Source organism: Galleria mellonella, unplaced genomic scaffold (assembly GCF_026898425.1).
Source record: "Galleria mellonella isolate WM207_F2 unplaced genomic scaffold, CSIRO_AGI_GalMel_v1 utg64, whole genome shotgun sequence".
In the NCBI taxonomy this organism is placed as follows: Eukaryota; Metazoa; Arthropoda; class Insecta; order Lepidoptera; family Pyralidae; genus Galleria; species Galleria mellonella.
In genome coordinates this window covers 8,875,264-8,900,697 of record NW_026442133.1, presented here as the reverse complement: position 1 = coordinate 8,900,697, position 25,434 = coordinate 8,875,264, and the positions used below count along the sequence as shown (strand labels likewise).

Below are 25,434 nucleotides of genomic sequence, written 5' to 3'. Positions count from 1 at the left end.
ACTACATAGGTACCTACATTAAATCTGTACCGCGTACTTACGTTAGGCAGCCATAAAGGTAAGAGCTTATGTCGGTTTGTGGGGGCAGAAGGTCATTTGTATATCGTGATGCAGTGCAATTACTCGGTAGGTGGAAATAGTCCAAGGACGTAACTTGCCTCAAAGGCCACCCACCCCTTCGAAGCTAGGTATTTTATATCTATCTGTATAAAACAACATTACCTTACTTACCTTTGACATATACAATTTATCACGCATTGTTACTTTCTCTAACAAAACATTTGCTACTCATATCATGCAATTGTTACATTAGGCAATAACTTGATAATGAAGTATATTATACTATAACAATCAACATTAGTCAATAACTAGTTGAACTTCATATTCTAGCTATATTTAAGCTGCTCCCTGCGATCCTACAGGTTCCTTTATAAGTTATACTCGTATAGTATGGGTGAAAGGTCATTAAAATTATATGAAAAAAAAAATAATAAAACGTAATTTATTATTTCAACAAACTGTTTTATTTTTGGGTTAATTATAACTGATTTGATTATTTTATCGATTAGTTTGATTCGAATAGAAAAAATCTCAATATAGTTATGGAAAAACTATGAAAATTGTCAAAATGTCTCCAAAGTGCAGCAAAGGTGAAGTCACATGTTCACCAAATATAGTTAAAAACCATTTATATTAAACCATTTTTCAAATAAAAAAAAATCTGTTTTGAATTTGTTTGAATGATAAGATATCACAGACAGAAACAAGCAAATAAAGTCACGTCGATCTATGTATTCACAACACCTACTTTTTAGACGTAAACCGAACTTATATAAAGTCAAAATTTTGCTGTATCCTTTACAACGACGAAATCTTTTAAGATATTTGGATATGTAAGTAGAAGGAATATTCTCCACTAACCTAAAATTACCAAAATCTTAATTTAATTTCGATTGGTAGTTAAAAAGACCTTGAAATCTCAGATTGTTTCTTTGCGTCCGTAGCTTTATATATTAATACGAGTACTTTAAGAAGTAAGTACAATAAGTCGTATTCTATAGAACATGCTTCTGTTTTGGCGAACGTCAATTTTCTTTTCTTCCGCAAATCTTAACATTATTAAATAATAGCTATATCTTGCGCGACTTTGCCCACTCGAATCAGTTTATATCTAGCGGTATAACAATTTTATTCAAAACCATTCTGTAGTTTTTGCATGAAAAAATAACAAATATTCATTTTGGATTATAATTATAACAAAACGATATGAAACACACTTTCTTTTATATTACTTTTTGTAAACAAATTTTAGTTTTATTGTTTTTACCTAGACCACTGAACCGATAATCGTTTTCTAATCTCACGTATCTGTCATCTATCACAAACTGAAGTATGTAAGAATATCTAGTAAATATTCTAATTCCTAAACTACAAAATATTATCCTTCTTAAATGACTATACTAGGTTTCTACGGTGTCAAAAAAATGTGTATTTTTGTATAGGTGATGCATCAACGATGAGTCGCCGCGCGCGGCCGTGACATGGGAGCGCAGGCATGGGCTGGCGCGCCGTGCAACCGCCGCACATCGCCGCCGGCTTGCTTCTGCTGCTGCTAGTCAATCTACCAGGTACCACAATTTTTTTTTATTCTGCCCCTATACAAGTGGCAAACAAAGATGTATTATAGATACATTATGGAGAATGTTGGAATTATATATTATTTTGCACAATGTCATTTGATCTTCGGCAAATTATAAAAATGCGAACATCTATAAAGGGACGAATAATACAATTTCTCTATTATATATAAACCCAAATAATGTCACTCTTATAGTTAAAGTTAACATCATACCTAACCATAACATGCCATAAGAAATAAAAATGTATTAATAATAAAAAAAAAAGAAAAAAATATAGTAATTTGAATTGGAAACCAAACAGTGACCTGCCACCAAGACCACCAAGATGCCGTGCACATCACAGCGATCCTCGGCGAGAGCGTCGTCTTCAACTGTCAGGTGGACTTCCCCGAAGACATCCCGGTGCCGTACGTCTTGCAGTGGGAGAAGAAGGTAGGCGAAACGGTACGACGGTCCACACTCCACTCTTACAATACAACGCTGCTCATCTACCGTGTGTGTTTCTGTTCAGTAGAGGAAGGCTCGTCCCCGCGACGCGCCTCGCAGACTGTAAAGTATATGTTGACGTGCCGTCTCGACGACACATCTTATTGTCCCGTGCTTAGTGGTAAAGTGCGGGCGCCGCGGGCCGGGGGCTCCGCCCCAGAGCCCTCGCCCCACGCGCGCTCTTCGCACGCCTTTTGTGTACTTTGCCTCTTCTGCGTATTGCCTCGTGTACCTACCGCGCCCGTCGTCCAACCGACCGGTCGACGTACACCACAGTGACAAAGGCCTTCAAAGCGAGTCCGAGAGAGCAGCAGACCCCCGTTAGATAACGAACATACACATACACTGCCACTTTACATAATACGATAAGATTTTTATTTTCCAATATTATAATTATTTTTTTCTTTATTGGGTGCACTATATTGTTTATTTGGAGATAGCATCGGGAGCACTTTTGCTTACACGGCTGACACGGGGCACGCGCACTCCCTCGCGCACTGGCGGCGGTTCTGTCTGTTTCTCTCTTCCTGTGGCTGTGGGCTTCTCCCACGCTCTATCTGCCAACGTAGATTCATGTACCAGTACTTGATAAACGATCTACATATATTGTGACGTCTTAATAATATTTCGCACATTTCATGTATTTTACAGCATGTACCTGTAGTTTCATTTAGATCCATGTTTTCACATTCTGCATGTTAGTATGTAAGTGTACCTCTGTCCATAATAACAAGGTTTCATATATATTTTTAATCTATACCAATCATTAAAACTGTAAAACCATTTGAACCTTGGTTTTAGAAACGGGCCACCGTTTAATATTCAATTTGCTACGAGTACTTATCAGAGTAGACAAGAAACAGTCAGTATTCAAATTCCATACCCAACTAATTATTTATTTGAAGTAAACACGTCATTAACATATTTTAGTCCTCGCATGTTTCAGTAGCATTGTAGCCCTTTGTTATTTTGTAGCAGCAAAATTGAGTTTAATTACATACCTACATACTTTTCCTCGATAAATTTTATTCTGAATTTAAATTACCTAAATTATTAATGGTAAACTTGATTTAATCTTGTACTCTTTGAACAAAAGTTAAAACTTCAACGAACTCAAACTTGTGCTGTTATAAAATAAATTTTTGATTTTATCTCATTGTATGCATATTATGTTGTGTTTAGTAGAGAAGGGAAATACTTACTCGTAGTCGGAACTTATAACCACGCCAGACGTAAGTTTCATCATAGTTGGATAATGTTAAGTGCTAGCTGTTAACGCACCAGTACTGCGCTGGCATGTAAATGGTGTTACAATGTGTGTAGGGACAGGACATCCCGATCTACATCTGGTACGAGAGCTATCCGACGCACAGCGGGGAGGGGTACGAAGGCAGGGTGTCGCGTGTCGCGCCCGACTCGCCCTACGGCGCTGCCAGTCTCAATCTCACCAATATTCGGGAATCCGACCAGGTGAGACTGGTTAAAATTATAAATATTTAAGCAAAACAAAAATTGACACTTATAAATTAATATCCTAACAATTTAGATCAAACTTGTTGATCTCCGTAGAGCAGCGAATTTTAAAACTTTGATAATGTTTTTATGTGAGTTGAACTTTTATCTGATTTGTTTCACAACCACTGTAACAGAAAATAAATATTTTTATTCGGGATCAAATAGCGCTGTAAAAGTGCATACTTAAAATAAATAAAAAATAAATAAGGTATATAACAACAAGCATTCTATAGGTATAATTTATTTGTTTTGCAAATTATTAGAATCTTTACATATACTCTGCAATCTAATTATGCATAGGTCACTATCTGTATTTAGTAACATATAGATTCGAATTGAGATATTCATTTTATAAGAATAACTTTTTTTTATTATAACAAACATAATTTAAATTTGTAAGAAAATTTTAATAGATGTAAGTAATTGCCATAAATATCATAAAATAACATAAAAATCGCTTATACTTTTGTTATACAGGGTTGGTACGAATGTAAGGTGGTATTCCTCAACCGTTCACCAAACCAGCATAAGAACGGCACTTGGTTCCACCTGGACGTTCACGCGCCACCGCGCTTCTCCATCACACCGGAAGACATTATATACGTTAATTTAGGTACGATTTAAAATAGTAATATATTTACGTGTAACTACGTTATTGATGCTTTTGTTAGCCACCATTTGTTAGCCCTAATTATAATGGTTTCTTTAATAAGATAGCGGATTGTATTTTATAGAAATTTCTTGGTATCTTTTATCATACCATTGCAATATTTTAAGTCAAAGTAGAGATCAGCGTCTGGACGGCCGAGTCGCCACTGCTCTTTACTTGGAGTTCCATAAGCGCCGTAGTCGCAGTAAACCCATAGACAAATATATACTTTTAGAAGAACAGCACATATTATTAACATAATTACACCCTTATTTGTACTCCACTAACCCAAAATAGGAATCGGAATAAGAACTAGCAAATTCCAGGAGATGCCATCATCCTCAACTGCCAAGCGGAGGGTACACCCACGCCCGAAATCCTGTGGTACAAAGACGCGAATCCGGTGGAACCATCTGGTACAGTGGGCATTTTCAATGACGGCACAGAACTCCGCATCAGCAACATTCGTCACGAGGATATCGGCGATTATACTTGCATCGCGCGCAACGGTGAAGGGCAAGTGTCGCACACAGCACGCGTCATCATCGCCGGCGGTGCTGTTATCACTGTTAGTACTCCAGTTATATCTCATATTATAACAAATGTTTATCTATTAATGATTTTTAATTGTTACTTTCATTTTATTTTTATATTGTGTTTATTTGATGAATTTGACATAAGAGTATGTATGTTCCTTTTTATTCTAATTTGTAAGTGAAAAATGCTGATAGACTTTTAAATTACAAAAGTTAATCGAAAGCTAACGAAGCTTCTTGGAAGTTGTTTAATTAAACATAATGTAATAGATTGTTCAGTCATGAGTAATATCTGCCGCTGTAAGGTTTTAACATGTAATCGGATTTAAGCGCTATACATTGCCGCATGGAATTGAAAGATAAGGCAAAAAGTAACTCAATAATTAATTTCAGATGCCTCCAACCAACCAAACAAAATTAGAGGGTGAAAAGGTACAGTTCTCGTGTGAAGCTAAAGCCTTGCCCGGGAACGTAACAGTGAAATGGTTCCGTGAAGGTGCACCCGTAGCCGAGGTGGCGGCGCTTGAGACAAGAGTAACTATTCGAAGAGATGGCGCACTTGTCATAAACCCAGTCGCCGCTGATGACTCCGGACAATACCTCTGTGAAGTTTCTAATGGCATTGGAGATCCGCAGAGCGCTTCGGCATATTTAAATGTTGAATGTGAGATTCTCATTTATTTTTTCTTAAGTTGTCTGAGTATTTGGACTTTAGTGTTTATAGAGGGTAGCTACCACTCCCATTAATATAAGAAAAGTCACATTTACTAACCGCCTGTGTACAAAAAGGATTTTTTTTTATTCTACAGATCCCGCAAAAGTGACGTTCACACCAACTGTGCAATATTTGCCGTTCCGTCTAGCAGGCGTCGTGCAATGTTACATAAAAGCGAACCCTCCTCTTCAGTACGTCACATGGACAAAAGATAAAAGACTGCTAGAACCGTATCAGACTAAAGATATAGTGATTATGAATAATGGCTCTCTACTGTTCACCCGAGTCAATCAGAACCACCAGGGTCGGTATACCTGTACGCCATACAACGCGCAGGGTACACAGGGATCTTCAGGTATGGACGATTCATTAACTGTTAAGTAAACTTATGTGACGAGTTATCAGTAAAATTATATTATTTAAAGTAATTGTACTGCAATTGTCGTCAGTATAATGATCATCTATCAAAAAATCTCATTACAGTTAATTTTAATGAATTGTAATTTTATTAACACAGGACCCATGGAAGTGCTCGTACGCAAACCTCCAGTATTTACAGTGGAGCCGGAACCATTATACCAAAGGAAGGTATGTTAGGCGTATTATTATTTTATGTATTTTATTTTGGGTTATATTTTCAAATAAACTTGGCTGCGATGAGAAACGAGGAACAGAACTTGTTGTTATATGTACTTCATTTCACATCGCATCCAAGTTAGATCATCAGTTTGCATACTGACACATTTTAAATAAATACGCGATACAATTTATCATGTGAATAATATTTTAAATACTTTTTTTTATTAAAAGTAACAAAATGTAAGTAATTAATAAAAATCTATTTTAAGAATGAAATCACTGTATGGATTACAGAATAACTGAAACCTTACGTTGAGCCGATGATACGATTAGCCGTAACAATCCATTTAAAATTAGAAGCACTTTTATTTTGTGTATTGCTTAATTAATTCCTGAATTATCAAATAGAGCTATTACAAGGTGGAGAATTTCAAAAATTACTTGTATATTGAGGTGGGGGAGTCAGTGGAGATGCACTGCGAAGCGCAAGAGGCGGAAGGCACGCAGCGGCCCAGTGTGACGTGGCGGCGGCGCGACGGGCTTCCACTGCAAAAAAGCAGGGTACGGGCGCTCGCTGGTAACATCACCATCGACACGCTGCGAAGACAAGACTTCGGCATTTACCAGTGTGTCGCCTCCAATGAGGTAAGGAAAAATTACGCGTAGTGGAACTAGAACCACTGATAAGTTCTAGAACGATAGACAATAAATTTTTATTTATACATACCGAGAATAATAAAAAAATCCCAAGGAGGTTTGACGTCAGGCAGGCGGCCGGTCGTAAAACTATAAGCCAATTTTTTTTTGTAATATGGATAAAAAAAATATTACATCGACCCTAAATAATAATTTGGATAAGGGTAGGAAGATGAGGGAAACTTTGTACAAAAGTCGTTTGCTTGGGTACCTCTGTCCCATTCGTGTTTCAACCGTAAAGCAGTTGTGTTTGCATGGCTGTGTTTCGGTTTGAAGGGTGGGATATGGCGTGAATTTACTGGGTACGGAGGAATAACACCTGAGTCCTCAGGAATGGCAACGCATGGGAGGTATCATGGGAGAAACAGTATATTCTCTGTTATGTCCATGGTACTGCTTATGTCTATAGGCGACGGTTACCACTTTCCATCAGGTGGGCCGTCAACTTGTTTGCCGTTCTAAGTTGTATATAAAAAAAAGATGATGATACTGAGAATCATAAACAAGCTAAAGAGCATTCTGGTAGAAAGTGACAATTATTTATTGTATTGTTCAAGTACTAACAATAAACATTAAGTAATTTCTGTGTACATAACCACCTTTTAAGAGATGCTACTCTGAGGAGAAATATTGGTTATTTCCATCATATTCATGTATTTTGGGACTGAGCTTAAGTGGTCGAAATTTACTAAAATAATTATTTCTTATATTATTACTTATTTCAAATATTTTATAACAGGTACCTATATATTTTAAATAATTATAGAGATTTACATCTATTTACATTTATAATTTATCATTAATAATTCTATTTTTGTTTTTTTTCTTTTCATGTTTGTTTACTGTAATATTTAGTTCACTGAACTGTAGCAACATCCGTTTCGCGTAACCATTACCTTTGTGAACTACCGCATCACCCTCGATTCGCATATTCGCTAGAGTGGATTCCAATGTCAAGGTCTAATTTCGGAAGACGCAGACCAAACAAGTATCCAAAACATCTAATTGAGTTTAAGATAATAGCTAAATCGACTCCAGTCCAAAATATTTTAGAATGTCACCATCATCATCATATTTGCCTTTAGCTGCCCACCGTTGCCACGCTTGGCAGTCAAATTGGCAACCGCAGTTAGGGTTTGAAGATGTTTCGCGACGCTGCTGTCCATCCCTCGTCATCCTTTAAGTACCTCCCATCCCTGAGGCGACTGTAAGAGGCGACTTACGACACCCATGGGATAGAAAGATGGCCTATTCTATGTCAGGACCACAAGGGGGATTTTAAAATGTATTAATAATTGTAAATAAATGTATATAAATAAATTAGGTATATCTTTCAGTAGAACGTAATAAAAAGGTAACCGAGTTTTGTTGAATTTATCACAGAAACATTCTCGTAATGAAATTAGAGATAAATCGGAATATTCAATCACAATCGATTTTTTAGGTGAATAGAGAAGAATGGAAGAGAAAAACATATTACGCCAACCCCAAATAACAATTGGGATAAGGGTAGGAAGATGAGGATGATGATAATCGATTTTTTATTTGTTCTACTCGTTGGACTTCAGCAGGCTGTCTTATGGCCCGGTCAATTGTTTGTTTGTTTACATTTCGATTAAGTTCTATTGAATTGCATATTGCAGAGTTTAATTTGTGTTTGACAGGTGGCAACGATAGTGGCGGACACGCAGCTAGTGATAGAAGGCACGCAACCGCATGCGCCGTACAACGTGTCCGGAACCGCAACAGAGTTCCAGGTGACACTACGCTGGCAGCCGGGGTACGCGGGCGGGCCCGACTACAAGCAGGACTACACTATATGGTACAGGGAGGCTGGCTTCTCCGAGTGGACCAAAGTACCCGTTACGCCCTCTGGTGCTACTTCTGTTAGTCATTATTTTCTATCCTTAGTATTAAGCATATTTACTATAAAACTTACTTTGTTAGTTCTGAAGCAATTAGAAAAATTGTTTTCTTATCTGAAAGGATATACTTACAGATTGGTTCCATAGAATTTTTATCACAAGCAGTTCAGTATTTAATTTTTATATTAAAATAACTGGTTTTGTCATTTCAAGTGGGATTTTTTTTGACACAATGTTTAAATATATCTCATTTGAGAGCTGCGAATTAACATAAACCTAAAAATTAACATAGGAATTTCCTGTTTATTGATTACCATTACATGCCTATCATATGACTATTATATATGTTGTAGATGATTATATTTTAATCACTATGGTATTTATAATTTCCAGGTAACAATAAATCGTCTTCAACCGGGTACTACATACGAATTTCAAGTGAACAGTAAGAATACTATAGGTGAAGGAATGATGAGCAAGGCAATCACAATAAGAACATTAGGTGGGTTTGTTTTTAATTACGAGTGTAAACATTATGCATCGGTGATGGTCGGTTAATTTGTTAACTAATACAGTTTGAATACAGGTCTTTTCTTTCTAAATTCTACTACATATTTTCTTTGTGGAAGCATCAATATAGAAATCCTCATTATAATAATATTATCCCATGTCCAATGCAAATACATGATCGCTGTATAAATTATTACAAAATTACTTAAATTACAGTGAGTGTACATTTCAGACATACTAACAATTTTGTCAAATACTAACTTCAAAGTATAAAAAGGATATATTTTCTTATGAACCACTTAGTTGCAAAATATACTGTAATGTGTGTACATAATTTAAAAAATGTACCTAATTGTATACTTGTAAGAATACAATAAATAATTACAAAGGGCATCCACGTCTCTATTTGTTACTATAAATAACCAAAAACATTTATATTACCAAATACAAGGTAAAGTGTTCTATTAAATACTGAAGCTTTCATTCAGTGTTAACGTAACGTTGCCTTTTGTAGATGTAGGCGCGAAGCCGAAGGTACCGCCCACCCCGGCGGGACCCGTGGACGATAAGATATTTCCGATCCCACCCGAAGGTTCTGGTATAAACTCACATTGCACATACTCTATACCTAAGTATATATATATATTGTTTCTAGTTATAGCTACACTAGCTTACTAACATCACATGGGTAACCATTGTGTTTAGTCACTCTGAGTCATCATCATTGTTTTGCATGTCCTTTCATGTCCTTTACCTTATTTTGCTAATATTTTCTCTCATGTAATTTAAAAAGGTGTTTCGCATAATTCTGTACATAGCTGTTGTGAGATAATCTAAATAAAAATTATCGCTATAATGATATCGCTACTGTAGATTTTATAATCATATTCACGATAAAGTAAGTATTTTTAACAAACTATTTAGTAAATATCATTGTAGGCAGCGCAATGTATAAGTATTACATATTAATACAATTAAAACAATAATTTTCAATTTATTTTGCTTATTATAATTTTTGCATTACTCTTAATAATGTTAAGGCCTTGCAGACGAGGGGCATTTAGACCGCGAAGGCAAAATTGTCTTTTATGTCATCCACGTTCTAACACCATGTGTCTACGTGTATATTTTAGTATGCCATATAATCTTTATAGCGGACAAAAATACACGCGGATTGTCTATCGTCTGCGTAGGCTTATAATGATTGCAATGCTAAAATAATTATTTTATTTTAGGTCCAAAATCCGGTCCGCCACGCAATTTAACTGTGACAGAGGTGCACAATGGATTTTTGATAACGTGGCAAGCACCCCTCGAACGGGCACAACTTGTGCAGTACTACACAATCAAATACCGCACCGACGCGCAGTGGAAGACCCTTAACAGAGGACAAATACGTCCCGAAGAAACCAGTTACCTTGGTATGACACACGAGCCTATTAAAACGATGAAAAGGTGTAATTTATTAAGAGTCAAACCGATAAAGCGGCAGCGAAAGCATTAAATCATACGATGTCTCCGTGACTGAATTTAGAGCCGCCGTTTTGTTTTACCAATTTCAATTATCATCATCATTATATCAGCCTTTAACTGCCCACTGCTGAACATAACCCAGCCCCTTGAGGGTTTTGCCAGTAGTTGCCACGCTTGGTAGACGGATTGGCAATCGCAGTTAGAGTTTGGAGACGTATTAATTTCAATTATAGCTATACTAAAATCGACCAACATTTATATGAACAAATTAATTTGTTCACACGCCATTTCGTCTTTCTAAACTGATCCTTATCGGTAGTAAAGTCTATATATATATATATATATATATATATATATATATATATATATATATATATATATATATATATATATATATATATATATATATATATATATATATATATATATATATATATATATATATATATATAATATATATATATATATATATTACGAACAAAAACGAAAATGTTCTAGGCTACTTCCAGTTTAGTTTTTCTATCGAAATCACAGTGATAATTCTAACAATAGGGAAACAGAGAAAAAACAATAAAATCATATTTGGTAATTACAAATGTTGGCTTTTACGCTGTCACGTTTTAAATTCGGAAATGGCCAACTAGTTTCGAAATCAATATGGGCCCTTACTCATATGCGCGATTCACGACTGTATCGCAAGAAATACAATAAGACTCACGATAGTTATAATTCAAACGTATATTTATTTATTCCAGTCAAGAATTTGGTGGGCGGCCGAACTTATTATTTCCGCGTATTGGCAAACTCAGCAACCAGCTACGAAAGCTCCGATGAGGTGAAGTTCCCGGTGCCGGCGAGGGTAAAGCACAAAGCCATCACAGCAGGCGTGGTCGGCGGCATACTGTTCTTCATTGTCGCTATCATACTATCCGTGTGTGCTGTCAAGATATGCAATAAGCGAAAACGTCGTAAGCAGGAGAAAGGTGAGACCGGTATGGGAGAGGTGGCCGTCGCCCGCTCCCGTGGCTCGCTTAACGATGATTAAAGCTATTTAGTAAATAATGGTGTTTATCATAGAAATTTTGTGTAATTAGGAAAATTATAACCATAGAAAAGAAACATGAAGTTCGTACTTAGGTACATAAACATATAAATCTATATATTTTATATATAGTATAATATAATATATTTTATATTTCAATATTTAAAAATAGTGTTTTTTTAAAGTGCGGTTTAAGGGGATTGCGGAAGTCGTTAAAAAAATAACGTTCAAACAGATATCTTTGTTCAAAAACGTTGTAGAAATGCTAACACAAATTAACAAAATAAAATAAAAATAACCATTAGTCACAATAACGTGAAGTGTGCGTCTGTTTTCGTACATTATTATATTAATAATTAAATTGATTTTCTAAATTTAGATGATTATGAAAATAAATAAAAATGTACGGATTTGATATTTGTTATATAATAAAATACACACAGATTAAGAAGCGAAGAGGGTAGGAATTCGCAAAGTATTTTATAAACTAAGGATGTTACGCCAAAAAGTTTGAAAAACACTACTCGAAAGTATCGATTCTGATTATTTTTTATCCATTGATAAACACCATTTACTAGAAGCACAACCATCATAATAAGCGACGCCTAGGCAATTCCTGGGCAGGAATGTTATTATTGTTATAGCGGACGCAAGGCGAAAAGCGTTACTTACCATATTGTCGGTGACGAAGCCCATCTGCTGACATTATTTTCCTTTAGCCATTATCGTCCATCATTATTTTATTTAAACATAATATAGCATCATTAATTTATGGGCCTTTGCATGCAATTATTTATTTTCATAACATACGGCTATGCATTCACCATGTATATAATCATCTCCTATAATTTTATCTTTTATCTCATAAATAAGGACTGTTAAAAAATGCAGTATCTGTTACTAATTATAATAAAATTTATTTTTATATTTTTATGTTTCTAAATAGTACCTAATCTTAGAGGTACTTCTGTTATTAGAGATATTCTTATTAGAATATGTTTTTAAAGTACATTGCATAAGAGCAATTCTCGTTATAATTTTGCAGTTACAAAAACTAAATAATTACTTGAATTGTTAAAAAATGTTACTTGTTAAATATAAGTAATATTAGTAAATAAACAAAGTTTAACATATATTTTACACTTACATAATAGTACAATTGTAAAAAAAAAGTTTGTAACATAGGTTGCAATACTAAATCATTGTTAATAATGTTATGCTTCATACCACCTCATTGTAACACAAAATGCTTGTTACTAAACTACACCCATAATTTCTACTTGTTATTCTATTTACGTCAGTCAAGCAAATTATAATTTACTGCAATATTACTTATAATTTATCAACAACGCTATACTAATGATTTTTAATTACTACTTAGACATAATATAATTATCATTAGATGTGAGTTTTAAGGCACTTTAGCTTTCTCTTGGTAGCTACGTATCATATCATACAATCTATGTACGCAAGAGCTTCACCGTTCAATGTGTCAATGTGGTGCTTACACCTTTGCTTCGCATCTCTTAATTATGAATAATTGATCAGACAAAGATTTCCACCAATTTTATTATTACTATTATTTTGCTATCATTCGCGCTGTTATTCATTGTGTGGCTATTACTTTCTGGAATGGACCATAATTTAAAAAAAAAAAATCATCTTGTTTCAATGAATATTAAAAATAAACTCTTTCTTTTGACATTACAAAAAGCTCTGAGTAATACTAATGGTTGAGTATTGTAATTATGTCTCCAATCCGGTGAGTGGTAGTATTCAAGTTGACAATATGGTGAGTGGTAAAGGTGAAGGGGTGCTGTATGTCTGGTGGCGGGTGGCGGTCGCGCTTACTGCAGAATCCTGATACAGGTTGCACTGCGTTAATATTTAGAAATTATTCGATTGCAGCATACAACATGGTAGCCGCGCGACTGACAGATCTCCGCGCCGCTGACAGCACTCAAGTGCCTTTTAAGAAGTGAGTATCAGTTTTATATGTTGTGGTCATAATTAGGTAACATAATTTTACGATAGCAATAAATAACATGAATACATTTTTGTTCACGCTGCTTAATAGGAAATCAGGTTAGTTCGAGTTTGTAAATATACTCGTATACCTACATATATTCCATATAGGTGCCAGTCAGATGCAAAAATGGTACAGCTCTTTATCCTTATCTATCCTTGTAAATGTAATATTGATTAAAACTAGAAATTCATTCGTCAAATCTGCATGAAAAACATAATGCTGCATCCCAAGGATTTTTTTTTCCGGCGACACACATGGTGCTTCGACCATATTTTTTTAAATGCATTTATCTGTACAAAACTTAAATCGCTAATATGTATGTTGACAGATTTAGAGAACGCGGAATATCGAGTATAGTACAGTGCTTACGATTCACTGCAAATTGGGTGTGGCCTGCGTCGCGGTGCGGTGGCGAGGCGCACTACTGGAGCTCGGCGGGGCGCGTGTCGCTCGCGCCCTCCCCGCCCTCCCCGCCCTCCACCGCCTCCGCCTCGCCCGCGCCCTCGCTCGCGCCCTCCTCCTCCGACGACGGCGGCTTCTTGCCGCGGCTTCGAGCGCCGCTACGGCCTTCCGCCGCGCCGCCGCTTTTCCGAGCGTCGTCACCTGCGCTCGCTCTGCATTGGCCGCCCTGGCCGCCGTGGCCACCGTGGGCGGCGGCGTGGACTCCATGGTCACCACTACATGTGTCAGATCTTAGCTCTGTGCCTTTCCCAAGCTCGGCGGATGGATCTTTCCCGACTCCCCCGTCACCGTTTAGACTACGAGCGATGCGCCTAGAGCCCATGGCCCGGTCGAGCAATTTAGCGCGGCCCAGAGCGCGCCCGTTACCGCGTCACACTCGACCGCGGACCATCTCAGAGCTACCGCCACCACCGCACGAGGCCTCGCCCGAGAGTCGCAGCTCGTCGAGCGGCTTCGGCAGCAAGAACGCGTCGTCGTCGCAGCATAACCGCAGCAGTCGCACAGGCAGTCTGGCGGAGTGGAGACCGCCGCCATACCGACCGCCGCCGCCAGCACCGCTTCCGCGGCCCGGCTCCGGCGAAGCCGTGGACGCGGGCTCAGTGGATGTGCATTATGAGTGGGATCGCGCAACTCGTACGCCTACGCCTTCGACGCCAGAGCGACCGAGGGCACGACCATCTCGCGACGACGTAGAAGCGCGGGTTCGGGCCATGAAAGAGGAATTCTTGGAGTTTCGCAAGCGGCAAGCACTTCGACGACGATCACCGGAGCCGTTGGGTCCGCCACCGATGTCGCTGGTACCGCTACCGCTGTCTCCCACCTCGCCACCCGCCGAAACTGTATGCTGAAGCACCATTGTATTGAAGTACGCTCTTACCCCACCGAATCCCAGTTCTAATTAGGATTGTCATCTCCATTGAATGCAGATGGTAGATAAATATATATGGATACCTACTATCACAGTTACAGAATCCAAAAACAATAATATAGAGATGTGTTCAGAGGAGATTACGACCTTTATGAACTTCGCTTGATCTCTCTATAAAGTAGCAACAAACTTTTAAATTTCATTCGAGTATACTAGTACATGTTCGAATAGATAATTTGGCTTTATTATCAGCAAACCTCCGCCTAGCAAATTGTAAAACGATGGGCACGAGGAGGTTAATCTAATCTACTGGTAGTAATGCCTCTCGACAAGGTTTACATATTGTTCGGCCTGGAATCAGCTAAACGAAGGCAATATTCCGAGGTAGATATGAAATGATACGTTCACTCTTTAAGTAGTGTTAATAAAAAATCCCACCTTGGTCACTGACGCTGCGAATGGCGTCGATGGCCCATATATAATAGGTTATTTAGAAATGATGATGTCGGTCACGTAAAGATATATGACTGTAATAATGTACGTATATAAAGTGGATGCTGTGACGTTTCGTATTCGCACTGCCTGTACTCCTTCTGATATAATTGTGTCAATTAACATGGTTAACATAAATTTAAAAGTGCTTATATCCATAAAAATTGATTTAGTTGGCACTATTATGAATAAGTAACAAACAACGTAGCGCTATATAAGGCATATTACTACGCGTAGATTAATAAAATCCAAAGTACAATTCTCGGTCGGGAGAATTTAGGGATTGAACCTGGGTGTTATAGGATATATCTATGATGTTCTTTGTCTAATTTTTCATAACACAGCATTTTATAATTAGTAGATGCACAAAGTATAAGAAAGAAATATTTTCAAATACAAAATATGTTTGAAAAAGTTTCACTATAGATAAATCAACAACGAAACATTAAAGAACGTATCGTAACGTATTAATCTGAGTAATAAGGTGGAGACGCGTGCCATGGCTAACTTATGTTGTGATGTATAATAACTATAAAGCATAGTTCTCGTTGCGTAAAAATAATTGTACGGTGGGCAGGCAGTACGAAGGAACACGTTCACCTAAACGCTTTAGGTATGAGTGGGGGAGCATCCACGACACCGCTCATACCAACATTATATTGTAGTTATTATTGTAACTAATTACGAATAACGATTTATTAAAAAGAGTACCCGCAGCCGGCCCACGACGATGTGACCGAGCGAATGTCTAAATAGATAAGTGTGAGAGGTAAAACAAGGGCGCGACGTCGCGTGTCGGCTCCGTATACTCATTTATATATAATATACAACAAAATAATCATAAGTAGATACTAGATTTAATGTAGATCAAAACAAGGCATAAAAACTGAATTGTTTGATATTTTCAATCGTTTATTTTACAAGTACAAATTTATTAATTTTATTATTGTTTATGTACCTACATTATTTAATTTAAAAACTGTAAATATGTAAAAACATATTAGGTATTATCTATACACTTATTTATTTAGTAATTGTATGTATGATTGAGGTTCTCTTGAACTTTTTGCCAGTACTTGTGAGGCACTAGACACTGTCGCCATTTCTTGCTAATTAATTTAATGTTTTTATATTTTTTATTGTTATACATACTTCTAATTATAGAACCAAACGAATGGCTCGTGTCGATGCCCAAAGTACGTACACAAAAGTTCAGTCAATTGTTTTGTACTTGGGTACTTGTTCTGCCTGATCAGTACCTACTATGTCGACTGAAGTTATATAAGTTTCAGCGAGTCGTGTTGAAAGTTGGACAGAGGCATTCAATATATCATACATTATTTGTCAAAATGAACGTAATTCGTCTCTCGGTTCCTGGAGCGATCCCACCTAATAGATGACCAGTCAAAGAAAAGACTGTTTAGTAGGTATTACATTTGTTATTAGGTTTATTTATCGCCTCGGACGTGCTCTTCGATATCTCCTTGCATGCACGTTGCACTATTTTGTATGCGTCACTTGTGAAACAGGTCATCTCTAATAATGAAATATTGTTTTTAAGGACCTCCTAAGAAATAAGTATAAAAATGTACGCTTTAATGAAATTGAAATAAATTATTAATAACAAATAGATAGGTAGGTATGATAAGGTGTAGTTACGTATGTGCGTGCATGGATTGGGAGCGCCTGCCCGCCGCGACTGGGCCCGGCCGCGCGCTGCGAGCCGCCGTATCACGTTAAGTCTAGGACAGCGAACGAGCGCATCATTTAGTTCACTGCCGACGACGATCTAACTAGATTAAGATACGTATAACGACACACGGTAGATGTTTGTTTCCATTATTTTCTAACATGTTCTCTAGTTAACTCCAGCCATAGTGATACACATTAGAATATTAGGGTCGACGGTTTGTGCAATAAATTAGCCACGGTTCAGTAAATTTATGATTATGTCAAAACATGCTCAATTTTTTCGACTGACCAACTGTGTAATGTATCAGTATAAATAAATTTTGAAACACGATCATGTAATACGAATTTATGCTTGAGCGTAGGTCAAAATAAAATTGTGTTGCTAACTGCTTTGACACTCGGTGCCAAGCAGATTACGTACATATAAGTAAGCATGGCTCCAGTATCGTCACCAGCGTTCTCAAGGACTGGTAAATAAAACCATTAGCATGAAAGTAGTTTAGCCCCAGGACATGGGAACAAATGCGTCTACATTTAGTACATATACCTAACTATAGGCCGATAATAATTATGCACAAAACATAGTATCTTCATTTTTTCTGAATTACGTTAAAGAATTATATAAACTTCTTAAAACGTTTTCGTGCTAGACTATATCTACTGTAAATACAGATCGTTTGTTTGGATGTATTTTCAAGCGATTGCACAGCTATCGCACGGAATATGTAGATACACAGTAAAATTGGATATTTTGCGTACATTTTATATGTCCAAAATTCATTTCTTATTTAAAAAAATAAGATTTACACATCATTGACAATTACGTTATATGAGATCGGTTACTATACAGGTGATTTATCGTAATCGTTAGCGATACGTAACATTAAGAATCTACCCATGCCGTAGAACATATTAAGAGAGAAATTTCGAAAACGAAAATTTTGAAACGACAAAAAAATCTATGTCTCCCATACTAACTCAACAGCTGAACATGCCATGTTATTATGAGAGGCTTAAATTTTTTTATCGTTTTTCCAACTTCATGAAAATGTTCAATTTCGCTGGTAGCCTTTTCTCCCTCACTTCACAGATTGCTAACAATTTCGATTTCACCCTGTATATCTTGTTATTGGTTCTATTTTCGTCTCGTACGGATCGTATGTATCTACATACAAGAATGAAGAGACAAAAGTAATATATATATATATATAGCTCAAACCATGTGATATCTAGTCTTTTCCATTATAAAATTGTCCTTCCTTTTACATACTTAAAATAACCTTAGACGTAAAGCGCATCCTTATTGTTCAAGAAGCATCTATCTACTTTATAACTTGGTATTAACCAAGATTACTTATTTATAGTAAAACTATGTATTGGTATGAAAGCTGTCGGAGCACTAAACAGTACCTCTAAACACAAATAACTTTTTATCGTCATTTATTTCATAAAATACAAAAGAATTATGAGAATAATAGCATTTCGAAACATAGCCTAAAGTCATTCGACATTTTCTATAGACTAAAATGAAAAAGATAGCAATATATTAGATTAATGTTAACTAAATCGTATTGTATCAGTTTGTATAAAGGGAAGTAAGTAAACAAAATTATGTGCACATTGGCAGATATGCTTGTGTAATGCGGTGAAACAGGAGCACCCGAATCTTAACTCGACGCATCCTGCACAATATCTCAGCACAATAATTGATAAATACTCCAATATTCAAAATATCATACTGAGCACTTTCCAATAACTCCACAATAAGTTTGCCTCAATTGGAAACAAAAATGCACAAGCCACAATTTTATAATACGAAATATCTGATTACTTTCATTTTTTAGAATATTTTTAGTTGTAAGTGTTGAGATCATGTGTTTACTGTGTAAGCACAAAAAGGATTCAATTCAAAAAAAATAAAAATACAATAACGTTGCTATGATTATACTGTAGTATTATTTTCATAATACTTTCCATCGACTGCTTCTATTTCTACGAACAAAAAAGCTGAACCTTTTTATTGTTAAAAATCTCATAAATATACATTTATAAAGATAAAATGCCGGATCAGCCGAACTGATGTTTATAAGTTAATCACGAAAAGTGTAATAATAAAATGAAACTACATCTCATTATGTAGAAATAAAATCGAGCAGTGCTTATTTTCTGCTTTTTTAACCGACTTCAAAAAAGGAAGAGATTTTAAATTCGATTGTATTTTTTATGTTTGTTACCTCAAAGGATAAATGTACTTTCTGATTGATCTCATAGAACTTTTATCAAAATCAGTACACTAATGTTTTAAAGAAAATAACTGGTTTTGCTACAATAAAAGTCTACTTTTTTTGTGGCACACATATAAGTTGTAATGGTAAACAAGATTACAGCCCAAAGCCCATTATTTAAAAAGTCGTAATAGTCGCCTGTATCTAAATATGACCAACAACACAGTGTACACATAGACATCCATAGTAGATTGATAGGTAACCTACGCTTTATGAATGAATGAATGAATAAGTATATTTGCATTATACAATACAGGGAAAAACAAGACAAATATTCTTTACTTATGTATTACTATTCTTGAGAATAAATAAGTTTTGACTTCAGGTTAGACCTAGAGTATAGGTATAATTAGGTATCAATAAAAAATACCTAATCGCAAACACTAACAGCTTCATTCAATTAAAAGAAATTGATATCAATCGAATAATAATAATAATTCTGATCCGAAATGGAAGCGAGTCGCTATGAGGTAAGCATCTTACTCACTCTAAAGAAGAATTCTCAATGAAATGAAAACAATTTTCTAAACCGACAACCATAGTAGGTACTAAAATTCATTAAGTCCATTAATAAATCTTGTCCGTGTGGTCACGGCATAAAATAGGCCACTCCTTCCTTTCCCGTGGGTATCGTAAGAGGCGACTAAGGGAGGGCAGCAGCGTCCCTTTTAAAATATCTTCAAAGCCTAACTGCAGTTGCCAATCCGCCTGCCAAACATGACAAATACTGGCTAAACTCCACAAGGGAGAGGCTTATGTTCAGCAGTAGGCCATTAAGGGCTGATAATGATTAACCAATCTTACTATTACAATGAAATTCTAACTAGAAAAATTTATATATAAATTCTTGTCTATCTATTTGTATATTTGTTTCGGCATCATGCAAAAACTACCACACTAAATTGGATCCGGTTTTCACAGTAACGGTCTAGCTTAAAAAAAAGTATCTGATGTCCCATTTAATATCATATCATCAATAGTGGTTAATATCATTGTTTTTCCTATGTCTAAAATTCACGAGTACGAATTACCAGACAAAAAAGTAGTCTAATAAAGCGAGAAATTTGTTTGTTTGAACGCACTAATCTCATACTACCAGTCAGATTTGAGACATTCTTTTGCATATAATAGCTGATTTCTGCGACCACGGACAAAACCGCAAAATAAAGGTATTTGCTAAGTATCGTATCTATTGTCATATCAAGTATCGTATATATTGCTGGATATACTTATTGTTTTAAAATTTTCTCCGCAAAAACCTTTACTATTGTCGTGACAAAGTATGATATCAACGCGGAAGTGAATAATATATTTATTACTAAACTAAGTAATCTCTATTATCGCAAAAAGAATCATCAAACTCATGTTATATTATGGTTTATAGATATGGTCATGTTATATTATATAACTAAAGGTTCAACCTGTAAATTCCCAAAATATATCTGCAAAGTTTTAGTTCATGAAGATAACGAAAGATACACAAAATATACATGCAAATAATTAAAAACCTCTTCATTATTGAAATCGCTTAAAATTATTGTATTCTATCACACCCTAAATTATCTTTAGTTATATATTCAGAATATAAATGCATAGTATATTCACAATAGATTATACACACAAAAAAAGACCTAAGTACTTAACAGGTGATAGGCAGCCGTATCTAAGACAATATGTCTTTGATACCCAAATTATGTACGAGTGTTATAACATGAAACATGAAGATAATGCCCTAAAATAGACCGGAAACATTATACCTAGTACTAATAAACCGGTTGTTCTGTCTATCTACACGTGGTAAGTACGATGGCACATAATACCACAGTAGAACAAATAACTTGCGGCTTTTTGCGACTTGACGGCAATTCATCGTTTAGTGTGGCACGGATAAGATGCCCCTGAAGAAAATAAATATTATTTGCTTCGGTAGCTACATGATCCTTTACATTTTAGAACATAAAATTCTGATAATTTGCAATTTTGCACCCGGGTATAATCATCATATTAATGTTCATCCACTATATTAGTCAACACTATACAAACATCTTTTTTTGAGAGCTGGAGGCTCAAACAGTTAAAAACACATCCATACGACACACGTACATTTTCATTCTGTATTTTTTCACGATTATCGTATCATCGTACGCACAGCGAATGGTAGTTTTTTTATTCTTTAGACTTTTACAGGTAACCATATATATACATAGACACCTTACGACATGTGCAAAATGAATAATATTATATTTAATGCTCATGACGGTCATCCCTAATAGAATAGTCAGAGGCTTTTGTTGACAGTTACCCTTGTGGTAAATGTTACACTTGACATTCCCACATTTCACCGAGCATATTTATTAGTATCTAATATGGCAGAAGACAAACTTACCACACAATACCTCGGATTAATTTGATTTGATATCGGTATATTCCATCACCGAAGAGTTGAAAATTTTAATTGACATACCAACTTTTTAGAGCCGACCACAATCTATAAATTGGGATAGTACCTATACCACAAAGCCTACCCAAATTCTTAATATAACAAATCTTTAGGTATATTTTAATGTTTAATTATATTTTGTAACACTTTTTAGTTATGTACGTGTGTACACTTAAAATTTGTGAAGCCGAAAATGGGTCAGATTACGGATCGGATTACGGGGATGAATGGCTCTATTTCGTAGACGATAATGGAACCACACACATAATGAATTTCTCATCATTGCCACCTGAACGCAGAGGACTAATTTACGGAAAACCGCACTTCTATTTATATACCAGGTAAGTAAACATACTGGAGTCCAATAATGATGAACTCATTTGTACTTTAACCACGTCTTTTTATGTAATATGAAATTAATGGCAAAGAAGTTGACAGTCTACTTAATGGAAAATGGTCAGCGCCATTCAATAGACATAAACACCATGTACATCACAAAGTACAGTTGTGATTGTAATACACGCATTTCAACTAAAGACTTTTCAAATTTCTAATAAGTACCACCAATAATGTAAAAACTGTAGGCAAAAAGTATTCTAAACAAAGTAGCACAGCAGATAGATATGCTTAAAATTTGTGAACGATAATAAATAATATTTATGACTAGTGTTTTGCCCACTGCTTCGTGGCGTGTGGTCTGTGGCTAGGCATAGATTTCAGAAGTAGGATAATAATGAAATAGGCCACTTCTAAATGAAACATTACGATCAAATATAAGTAAATTAAACCTTCGGGGAAACAACTATAAAAACCGCATCCAATTTAGTAGAGTAGAGTTTTTGCATATCAGAACAAACGTATAGAGAGACAGATAAAATTTCCTAAAAGTTACTGTTTTGACTCTTATTAAGAACCCTCATATTAATTTTTCTTAAATATCTGCCATGTACAGATATCATCTAGTATTATATTAATAAGCTATAGCTTATATTTAGATTATTAATTATAAGTGATAAAAATAATTGAATATTCCATTTTCGTTGATATTTTCTGTTTACGGGCGAGCTGTTATATTTATATCTATTAAGCCTACGTGCATGTCGAATTACGTCGTGGGTATACTAATGTACAAAGGAAAATATTATTCTACTGGTACTGCCCTCTGGTGCAAAGTTTCTTGGCCGGCTTCAGTAGACATACTTTACCAGATGGACATATCTACGTGCTCTCCGAAGCGGGAAGCAAGGATTATCATTTTTAAATTATCCATGAAAATTTTGATATTATTAATTTTCCTTCTCAAATTTTCAGACAAAATTTGGATCAAGCCGAAGAACTGTTTGCAAATTATGAAGATGACCATATAAACAGCACTTACTTTAATGAATCGAATGACATCAAAGCAGTAACTCACGGCTGGTTATCGAATACGGGAGTGGAATGGGTGCAAAACATAAAAAACAGATTGTTACAAATCGCAGATTTAAACGTCATACTTGTAGATTGGGGCGATTTGGCAGCTAATCCTATGTATCCATGGCCTGCTTTATGTACCAGATTTGTTGGGAGAAGACTGTCCAGATTATTAAATGCCTTCAGAAATTCTTACCAAGTGCAAAATAATACACATTTAATAGGCCATAGCTTAGGAGCTCATGTTATGGGTTACGCAGGAATGTTTTCTAAAGAACGTGTATATCGAATTACTGGTAACTATTGAAATATAACTATCGTAAGTCATACTGTATTGTTTTATACAGCCGTGAACCGCGATTAAAAATAGGGCTCTAATGAGTCGAAACTAGTCGGACATACCCGATTTCAAAACGTGTGTCAAGCCGACATAAATAATTACTGTCTTTTACCCGTAGTTTTATCATGTATCTCGTTGTCCTTTATCATTTTTTTATATTACATAATAAGCTTATATTTACCTATTACTTGTAAGTAGATGATTAAGTATACATATACTTCTCTAGCCTCTTAGTATACAAGCCTCCTAAAGCACGTTTTGCTTTTAACATCCTCTTAAGTTCTATCAATGAAACTGAAAAATTTTCCTGGGAAAGGTTGATTGAAAACTGATGAAATATTTTGAGTCTCAATCAAAGTCCAAATCGGTTTAGAACTATGTCAATTCTAAACCGATTTGGAAAATACTTTTTTTATCTGAAAGGATTCTTACAGCTAGTTCCATAGAAATTTTATCATATTCGTATACGATTCATATTCGTTTATCATAATCGGTTTCGTAGTTTTAAAACCAAAATTATTTATGGAAGAAATTAGAAATATAATTTACCACAATTTCAGATATAAAATTTAATATTTTTCTTAGGATTGGACCCAGCGAGACCTCTGTTTGAATTGCCTGAAATGGGCCCAAATTTTAGTTTAGATAAAAGTGACGCTGACTTTGTAGATATTATCCACACATGCGGTGGTAGTTTAGGCTACCAGGATAGTCACGGGCACGCAGACTTCTATCCCAATAAAGGCCGCTCAGTGCAGCCAGGGTGCAAGGGCTCTATGAAATACACGGGTCAGTACATTCATCATACACACAATTCGTTTCTTATTTATTTTACGCAAACAGTAATGGCAAACAAGCTGATGACCAATCTGATGAAAACATTGCGTTGAAGAGAATATAGACATTTTAATCGCAACAATCATTACAGAAAACATTGTAACACCCATAATACCCCTCATGTTGCCAGACCTAAAGGTGTTTTTAATGGGTGAAAATAGAAAGGCAACCCCCGCCTGAGCTAATGGGATACGCTGGCGGAGCACCAGTGAAGGGTGATCAATGAGAATGAAAACAGGCCAGTTAGCCCATCATGATGAAATCATCTGGAATTAACCATGATAGTTTCCAGAGAAAACCGCGAGGAGGTCGAACTGCTTGGGTATATTGCTAGCAATGGGATTCTTAATCTCCATTACTCCCTTTCTTTGCTTTCCCCCCAACCTAAAGGTGTTATGCCTCCATACTCTGTAATCTCACTACCACAATCAGCCTTCAAACCAATAAAACATTCACTTGGCAGCAGAAACAAATGGGACAATAGAACACATGTAAACGACTTTCCGACTGTTACACTAATAAATTGATAATCTATTTTACAATTTTAGATAGCTGTAGCCATGGGAGGGCGTGTGAATATTTTTATGAATCAATATTCAGCGAAGTAAAGTTCAAATCCTATCCTTGCGAAAATTGGGAAAGATTTGAAAGAAGTGAATGTAAGACAAACGCTACTTTAATGGGTTATCCTGCAATTGTCGACAATTTTGGTGATTATTTTCTTCACACTAGAAACGAAAGCACTTATGCCATCGAAGAAGAGGAGACTTCATGATACATTTGATCTATTGATTTGATCTGTAGAGTAATCTTTACATCTTTTAACAGTACATCAACGATGAAGGTAATAAATATAAAACATCTTTCAAT

General features: G+C 35.8%; 2 protein-coding genes across 8 annotated transcripts in view; both read left to right on the top strand.

The window, feature by feature from the left end:
- LOC113512517 (protein turtle-like) overlaps window positions 1-19,194 on the top strand; it is an 83,134-nt gene extending 63,940 nt beyond the window's left edge. For 2 of the 6 annotated variants that reach the window (XM_052900239.1, XM_052900240.1), the window contains 16 exons: window positions 1,503-1,628; window positions 1,942-2,084; window positions 3,450-3,596; window positions 4,119-4,254; window positions 4,617-4,858; window positions 5,220-5,490; window positions 5,636-5,896; window positions 6,059-6,129; window positions 6,574-6,765; window positions 8,481-8,702; window positions 9,075-9,183; window positions 9,706-9,789; window positions 10,427-10,612; window positions 11,420-11,647; window positions 13,615-13,684; window positions 14,064-19,194. In XM_052900239.1, the coding sequence (XP_052756199.1) occupies window positions 1,556-1,628; window positions 1,942-2,084; window positions 3,450-3,596; window positions 4,119-4,254; window positions 4,617-4,858; window positions 5,220-5,490; window positions 5,636-5,896; window positions 6,059-6,129; window positions 6,574-6,765; window positions 8,481-8,702; window positions 9,075-9,183; window positions 9,706-9,789; window positions 10,427-10,612; window positions 11,420-11,647; window positions 13,615-13,684; window positions 14,064-15,045 (3,417 nt within the window). In that variant the 5' untranslated portion in view covers window positions 1,503-1,555 and the 3' untranslated portion in view covers window positions 15,046-19,194. Of the gene's footprint in view, window positions 1-1,502; window positions 1,629-1,941; window positions 2,085-3,449; window positions 3,597-4,118; window positions 4,255-4,616; window positions 4,859-5,219; window positions 5,491-5,635; window positions 5,897-6,058; window positions 6,130-6,573; window positions 6,766-8,480; window positions 8,703-9,074; window positions 9,184-9,705; window positions 9,790-10,426; window positions 10,613-11,419; window positions 11,648-13,597; window positions 13,685-14,063 lie in introns of all 6 variants that reach the window. The other 4 variants (XR_008253499.1, XM_052900242.1, XM_052900241.1 and 1 more) reach the window with 4 other exon arrangements.
- A 1,355-nt stretch (window positions 19,195-20,549) lies between these two features.
- Window positions 20,550-25,401, top strand: LOC113512624 (pancreatic lipase-related protein 2-like). Of its 2 annotated transcripts, XM_052900041.1 has the most exons (5): window positions 20,550-20,703; window positions 22,129-22,315; window positions 23,286-23,683; window positions 24,313-24,516; window positions 25,113-25,401. In XM_052900041.1, exons 2-5 carry the CDS (start codon window positions 22,131-22,133, stop codon window positions 25,337-25,339), a joined length of 1,014 nt encoding a protein of 337 aa, XP_052756001.1. In that variant the 5' UTR covers window positions 20,550-20,703; window positions 22,129-22,130; the 3' UTR covers window positions 25,340-25,401. The 2 variants fall into 2 exon arrangements, with proteins under 2 accessions (XP_052756001.1, XP_031762852.2); XM_031906992.2 differs by lacking the exon at window positions 20,550-20,703 and having other exon boundaries at window positions 22,081-22,315.
- Window positions 25,402-25,434: the final 33 nt, after the last annotated feature.